The sequence below is a fragment of the Chionomys nivalis genome, chromosome 7 (assembly GCF_950005125.1).
Source record: "Chionomys nivalis chromosome 7, mChiNiv1.1, whole genome shotgun sequence".
Lineage (NCBI taxonomy): Eukaryota > Metazoa > Chordata > Mammalia > Rodentia > Cricetidae > Chionomys > Chionomys nivalis.
In genome coordinates this window covers 64,298,892-64,306,486 of record NC_080092.1, presented here as the reverse complement: position 1 = coordinate 64,306,486, position 7,595 = coordinate 64,298,892, and the positions used below count along the sequence as shown (strand labels likewise).

At 45.9% G+C, this 7,595-nt stretch overlaps 1 protein-coding gene across 1 annotated transcript; it reads left to right on the top strand.

The window, feature by feature from the left end:
- Positions 1 to 6,045: 6,045 nt before the first annotated feature.
- LOC130878151 (C-C motif chemokine 3-like) lies at positions 6,046 to 7,223 on the top strand. Its single transcript, XM_057775963.1, has 3 exons — positions 6,046 to 6,198; positions 6,790 to 6,901; positions 7,122 to 7,223. The coding sequence occupies exons 1-3, from the start codon at positions 6,123 to 6,125 to the stop codon at positions 7,210 to 7,212; spliced, it is 279 nt and encodes a 92-aa protein (XP_057631946.1). The 5' UTR covers positions 6,046 to 6,122; the 3' UTR covers positions 7,213 to 7,223.
- The last annotated feature ends 372 nt before the right edge of the window (positions 7,224 to 7,595 follow it).

Sequence of the window (7,595 nt, the reverse complement as noted above, 5' to 3'; positions counted from 1 at the left end):
CTGCCTTGCCCAGTGGGCACTCATCACAGACAGCTGCGGGCACTTCGCAAAGGCATGGTCTTGGCAATCAGGAAGTCTGAAAAATGGCTTGAAAGCCAGGTAGACAGGCCTGGGCTAGGTCACAGAGAAGTTTCCATGTCACTGAAAACATCAGCGGAGTGGATTTGAGGATTGTCGCAGGAAGAGCAGACTGTGGGGGGCCTTAGCAAGACCACTTTGATGAAGCTGGGAGGAAACCCTACTTCTGGTTCGCGGCTTGTGACCCTGCTGAGTAACTCAGAGGGCAGAGCTCACCCGTGGGGATGATGTGTGGAATCTCTTCTTCTTCTTCTTCTTCTTCTTCTTCTTCTTCTTCTTCTTCTTCTTCTTCTTCTTCTTCTTCTTCTTCTTCTTCTTCTTCTTCTTCTTCTTCTTCTCCTCCTCCTCCTCCTCCTCCTCCTCCTCCTCCTCCTCCTCCTCCTCCTCCTCTTCTTCTTCTTCTTCTTCTTCTTCTTCTTCTTCTTCTGATAAATTATAAAAGGCAGGCTCAAGGTGGTGGGGAAGGGGAAATAGAATGGATATCGCAGGTGGGTGGTGTGGGAGAGAGGGCAGGATGGGGTATGGGAACAGGAAGGAAAACTTTAGGGAGGATGGAGGGATAGAGAACTGGGAGGACTATTGGAATAGGGGGAGGTCATCTCGGGAACGAACTAGAAACATAATGCAATGGAAACTCCCAGGAATGCACAAAGGTAACCCTGGCTAAAACTGCTAGCAATGGAGGATGCGGAGCCTGAACTGGCCATCTCCTCTAACCAGGCAAGGCTTACAGTGGAGGGACTGGGACACCAATCCAGCCACAAAACCTTCAACCTACATTTGTCCTGCCTACAAGATGTTGCTTTCAAGATGTAAAGGAGGCTTAAAAATTGTGGGAAGGGCCAACCAATGAATGATCCAACGTGAGACCCATGTCATAAGAGGGAGCCCATGCCTGACACTGCCTGGAGCTCCAGAATCCAGAGGCTGGGGAGCCCAGGGACCAGGGATAGGACCAGAAAAGGCTGGAAAAAAGTCATTAAAATGATTCCTAATGATAATATTCTGCTGTACTCAAAGATAGGTGTCTAGCCCAATAGCCATCAGAGAGGCTTTATCCAGCAACTAATGGGAGCAGATGCAGACAGCCACAGCCAAACACTAGGTGGAGGTCAGGGAATCCTGCAGAAGAGGTAGAGGAAGGATTATAAGAGCGAGAGGAGTCGATGGCACCACACAAAGAAAACCCACAGAATCAACTAACATGTGCTAGTTGGCCCATAGAGACTGAACCTATGACCAGGGAGCAAGCCTGGGACTGCCCTAAGCCCTCTACATATATGTTACAGTTGTGGAGTTGGCTGTCTTGTGGGACTCCTATCAGTGACAGCAGGGCTGTCTCTGGCTCCTTTGCCTGCTTTTTGGACCCTGTTCTGCAAGGTGCCTACTCTTGCTGCACCTTGATATGCCATGTTTGGTTGAGATCCATGGGAGGCCTATCTTTTTCTGCAGAGAAATGGAGAAGGAGTGGATCAGGGTAGCAAGGAGGAAAGGCAAAGGAGATTTATGGTCAGGATGTAAAATACCAGAGCAGACAATTTAAAAAATATTTTAAAAGAAATTATTCAAGTTGATTTCATTTTATTTTATTTTTTGGTTTTTTATTTTTATTCGTTTATTTTTTGTTTTTTAAAGATTTATTTTACTTTTAATTATATATAGGTGTGTGAGTTTATGTGTGGGTACCTGCACCTGAGATCAGGTACTAGTGAAAGTCAGTGCATCCCATGCCTCTGGAGTTGAAGTGCAGGCAGTTGTGAGCTGCCCAGCATGGGTGCTGAGAACTGAACTCAGGTCTCTGCAAGAGCCGTTTCTTAACACTGAGTCATCTCTCCAGCACATCCCCACACCAGCTTCAATGTCCAGTGTAGACTGAGGAAGATGACTAAATAGGTGTAGGAAGTTGGAAGTTGTGGGAGCAGAGAGAGGAGTGAAAGCGACTGTGACGTCCTGGCCTCTGACTTGGAAGCTTGATCAGACAAGATGTTTTCAGAGGATAGATAATCCAGAAGTCAGGGGGTGGATGGAGTCCAGTATGAAGATATACAACCAGATCTATGGTGGATGTACACACACACAAGCACATGCACACGCACACACACACCAGAGGAAATGGCAAGAACTCAGGCAAGAAATGAAGAGCTCATGACAAAATGAAGGGATGGAATTATGATTCCTTGCTTCTCCTGGACGTGAGAAGGAAGCCTGACTTCAGGATGCTGTTTCTGCCTTCATGACTGATGGGTCGTTGCCTACCGCGACCTATGGACAGCCCCAGGTAGACCTCACAAGGGTGATATTTTCAATTAGCCCATTCCTGGGGCCAGTGCTGGCAAACAAGAGCAGAGACTGATACCCAGGGAAGTAGAACCATGGTGGGTTAACTAGAAAGAAATCAATAGACAGAGCTGGATCATGGGAAGTGTGGGAAGTGAGAAGAGGCGAGAAGAGCAGCCAGAGGCCAGGACTAAAAGAGGAGTTGCCCCACCAGACCTCCCTGGACTCATAAGTAGGATACAGAGTTGTAGTGGGGCTGTGGGAAGGCTGAGTGAACAGTGAATCTAGGACACAGATTAAGCCCCTCGACACCAAGGAGGGGTCCATTGTGTTGACTACTGACTACTTTCTGCTATGGCCACTAATTGATCACGGTGTTTTCCCTAAAGAAGAAAGATCTTTTTTTTTTATCCTTCTCTTTCCATCAGTATTCAACTCTATTATGAGTTTTAAGCATAACACATTTTATCTGATCTGTGATTTATTCATTTACCAAATACGTGTTAAATCTCACTGTGTTTCAGGCATCTTGGCTTTGTTGCAGATTCAGTGGAAAGTATTGCTGACCAGTCTATGTGTGACCCCAAGCAAGCCATTTTTCCTGGAAACACCAGTCTGTCACCTACAGCATTTCTAAGAGTCTTTTAACTCAACCCTTCCATGACTCACCCAATGTGTCTACTGAACACATACTATGCATATAAGCATGCCATTTTCCACTCCAAGTGAAAACACATGGTGAAAGACAATTTCCTGGTTTAGAGATTCATATGAAAAGTCTTACAACTGTATAGACACTGAGGATTATATATGCCATCAATTGCCTTCATTCTAAAGAACTAAATTAGTGACTTGGTCAGGAAACCCACACTGTTAGACTCTACATGTGCTAGGATGTGCTATCCAGACTCTAGCAGTAAGACATGGTCGGAATTTGTTCAAAACCAACAGGACATCATTCAAATTTTAAAACAAAAGTTTACAAGGATGACTGAGGATGCACTGCAGTAAGTGTTGTTATGCTGGAAATCACAGTCACCAGGAGAAAAGGAAATAGCCTGTGTGCTTTAAAGACTGCCAGAGCAGAGGACTAGGACACTGGCCTCTACAGGTACCAGTCCACAGCCCAAGGTGAAGGGGGAAAATTTCACAAAGCCCCACTCCCTAGATGAAAAACTACAGGCAGGCAAAAGCTGTCAGAGAGGGAAAAATGGCTTTCTCTGGGGATGAACTTCCAATGGGTTATCCAAATCCAAGCGATCTGCCCCAAACACATGTACATAAGAATAATGCGAGATAAACTCAGTAGGTAACAGAAATGAGTAGAGAAGGAGAGGGAATTGGGAACCATGGGGGAAGGTAGAGAGGGGGAGGAGTGGAAAGAGTGTACATCCTGTGTGGGGGCCAGCAGAGTGTCAGTCTGAATGAGGAAGGAAGGAAATCTAGTTCAACGTGACTCAATAGCCCGTGCTGGATCAAACTTCTAGAGTCTGATATAGGGCTCTTTATTTTAAGCAAATTAAAGTATAGTACAGTTTAGAAAAAAGTTTACTGGTGTAACACAAAATCCCCTGTGCACAAGGGGATATATTGAAATTTTTCTCAAAATACATGTCACTTCTTCCATGAAGTTGGGTTCTAGAGATAGGCTACATGCATTATCTTTTGGGCCTAGGGGAGGATCTGATGTGGTCTCGGTCACACAGATAGCACTTGAGGTCATTTGGGTCACTAGCCACTTCCTGCCATAGTTGTGGGATCTTCGGGGAGTCCCTGGATATTAGGGTAACATATAGACCACCTAGACTATTAAGTATCTGTAGTGGTAGTTGTGGGGACTCAGGAAAACCCCTGGGCATACAAATAATGTCAAGACCATTGGCCACCTCTGGTCTTGCTGGTGGGACCTTGGTATTGGCTGTCCCTACAGACAACAAAGATCATCAGGCTATTAGCCACTTCCATTCCCAGCCTTCTGGGTGGAAAAGAGGCTATACATCTCCCAAATTGAAGAGACTACCCTGTGTGTTTAGTTAGCACTTTTGGTTTTTTCAGAGCTTTCCTGTGAGATAAAGGACATTTGTGCTCCCACCAACACTATTAATATGTGAAATTCTCAACAATTTAAGTGAAGATATGCTATGCTGTACCAATAGGAAATGTCTTAGGGCACAGGATTGAAGCACATTTTAAGACATTAAACTTAACCTCTTGTCACCAGCAATAAATTTCTTTTTCCATAGAGATGAGAATTCTTTTTTAAACTTTATTGATTTTGATTGTATGCTTATGAGTGTTTGGGTGCATGTATGAGCCTGAGATAGACAGAAGAGGGCTTGGATCCCCAACAACTACAGGTCCGGGTGGTTGTGGGCTGTCATGTGGATGATGGACACTGGACTCAGGTCCTCTGCAAGAGCATCCAGTGCTCTAACTGCTGCGACATCGCTCAAGCCCCTGATCTGAGAATTCCTGAAACAAATTCTTAGAGTCAGGAAAGGTCAATCTTAGCGAATCTTTGCTGCTGTCAGCAGCACCTCATGTTCTGCTGGTGTTCACTTTGGGAGACAGGCTGTGAAATGTCCCTCGTTTCAAAATGCCTTAGAGGGCTGGCAAGATTTCTTAGCAGGCAGTATCAATTTCTACATATACTTGATTCTCTGAGTTCAGTCCTAAAAAGAAGAGAAACATAAAACACTAAGCTGAAAACAGAAAAAAATTAAATAAAGAAGAGAAAGATGCAGGAATCCTGTCCTCAGGCCTCCACATACTCGTCACAGCACATGGCACATTTGTGTACACATAAACACACTTGTGGCCTGCACACAAACCAATAATAACCAGTATAAAATAAAATTGAAAATGTAACTCTATAGACACTTAGAAAGGAGCGACTTCCTATGGTGTGTCCTTGTTTTGCTTATGCCTGAAGCCCTCCACCATTTTCTTGTATCAAATCTATGAACTCCCAACTCCTGAGGGGAGAGCTTGGAGCCAGCTCTCTCTATGTTTAAAGATGCCTTCATATTTGGGCTGTTTCTACAAAACTCTTCCCTAGAGAGTCTTTTTCTAGATTAATGGGCATAAATATTTTTAGGCTCCTCACATATCGACACCCACACCTGAAGTATTTTTATGATCCCCAAATACTCCCTACCCCAGTGGCCTAGTCACTCCGTAGCTGATGATTGGACAAATATCTGAAATGTGACCTCAAGTCCCCTACAGCTCTAGCCGCGAATGCTTTAACTCAGCTGCTCATGGTGGTGGCAGAGGGGCTGTTGTGCCACCATCCACAACTCTTCCATCCACGCGGTTAGAGAAGCTGAGAAACGACAGAGTTTCCGTTCCATTGTGAGAAACAGGGCTACAGTGTTCACTCACAGAGTGGTTTCTATCAGCAGGGACCAGCTCAGAATAGCCCTGGGTTGACATTATCCTAGCTCCTCCCGCTCACCAGAAAAACTAATTTCCCCACAGAAGTAAGAATAGGTCACGAGTTGAGAGCTGGGACTACACCTCAGAGATTCTATTCTTGGATATCCTGAGCCCCATGTATTCCCCGAGGACCCTGGGTTGTGCAACATCCAACACGACACCATTACTGTGCTTAAAAATTTCCCTCCACACCCCCAGATTCCATTTCCCCTTCTGCCAGGCTGACTATAAAGAGAAGGGGCATATGTCATCAGATGCCAGCAGTACACACGCGGCAGTGAGGACCAGTCTCTGCTGACAAGCCCCAGCTCCATCACCTGCTCTGCATCATGAAGGTCCCCACAGCTGCTCTTGCTGTCCTTCTCTGCACCATGGCTCTCTGTGACCAAGTCTTCTCAGCTCCATGTGAGTCCCCATCGATGCAGCGGGTGTCCCCACTCTGGTCTTGGGCAGACCACAGCAGTCTTTTCTGTGGCCTCAGAGTCTACAAGACAGGAAAAACTGATCTTCTCTTTAAGATTTTTATTTTTCTCTCTGTGGGGTGGGGATGTCTAACCTCTTGTAGGTACCTGGGACTTGGAGTCACAGTGAGCGAGGGGACTGGTGTCAATCACTTACCAGCCAGCCCTAGGATGCCTAACTCTGTCTCTGGGATGCCTTAGCCCATGCCCCAGGTGTCCTTTGCTAATTTCTTGTATCAGAGAAAGCTGTGGAAGGGACATGGGGTAACCCACAGAAAAAGAGAAAGCCCACCGTGGAGACAGAAAGAGAGGACAAGAGGGAGAGGAGAGAGAGAGAGAGAGAGAGAGAGAGAGAGAGAGAGAGAGAGAGAGAGAGAGAGAGAGAGAGAGAGAGAGAGAGAACAGAAAGACAGATATGGAATTCTGCTCCCAAATGTGGTCAGATCCATAGCCTTCCTTACCCTGTCAAGAAGGAGTGTTGGCCGATTTTCCTGCTCTATGTTGACTTGAACACATTCTGCCTTTCCCCCTGCAGATGGTGCTGACACCCCAACCTCCTGCTGCTTCACATATAGCCGGCAGATTAACCGCAGATTCATTGCTGACTATTTTGAGACCAGCAGCCTTTGCTCTCAGCCAGGCGTCGTGTAAGTTCTGTTCTCCTGCTTTCCCTTACATGGTTGGGTATGGAACAGGATGAGGGAGGGTTTATCAGCCATGGAGTGGGGAGCACAGGATCCTCACAGGGGCCAGTGAGAGAGGCTCTCTAGGGCATCTCTTTGGATAGGGGTCTGGATGGAGATGGCACGGAGGACCCCAGACTCTTCTATAGGACGTTTAATTTTTGACCCTCATCTCTCTCCACAGTTTCCTAACTAAGAGAAACCGGCAGGTCTGCGCTGACCCCAAAGAAACCTGGGTGCAAGAATATATCTCTGACCTGAAGCAGAATGCCTGAGAGGCTTGGAGGCACTGTGTGGAGCAGGGTCCTGAGTTTCAGAATATCCCAGCCACCTCCACAGCTCCATCTCCTGTAAACTGTTTGCTGCCAAGTAGCCACACTCAGAGACTATCAACTTGAATTCTAATTTATATCATATTATTTATTTTTTTAATTTATTTTATTGTCACACTTGTGTTTGTGACTCTTAGTTCTGAATGATCTCAGGGAACTTTCCAACACCCATTCCCTCTCCCCCTTGCTCACACTGTGTTTGGTGACAGTGGGAGTGGCTGTCACCAGCCTGTTCTAGGTAGATACAGTGACAAGATCACATACTGACAAAGAAACAATGGATGCTTTGTTTACACAGAGGAATAATAAATATGCTGTTATAAAAG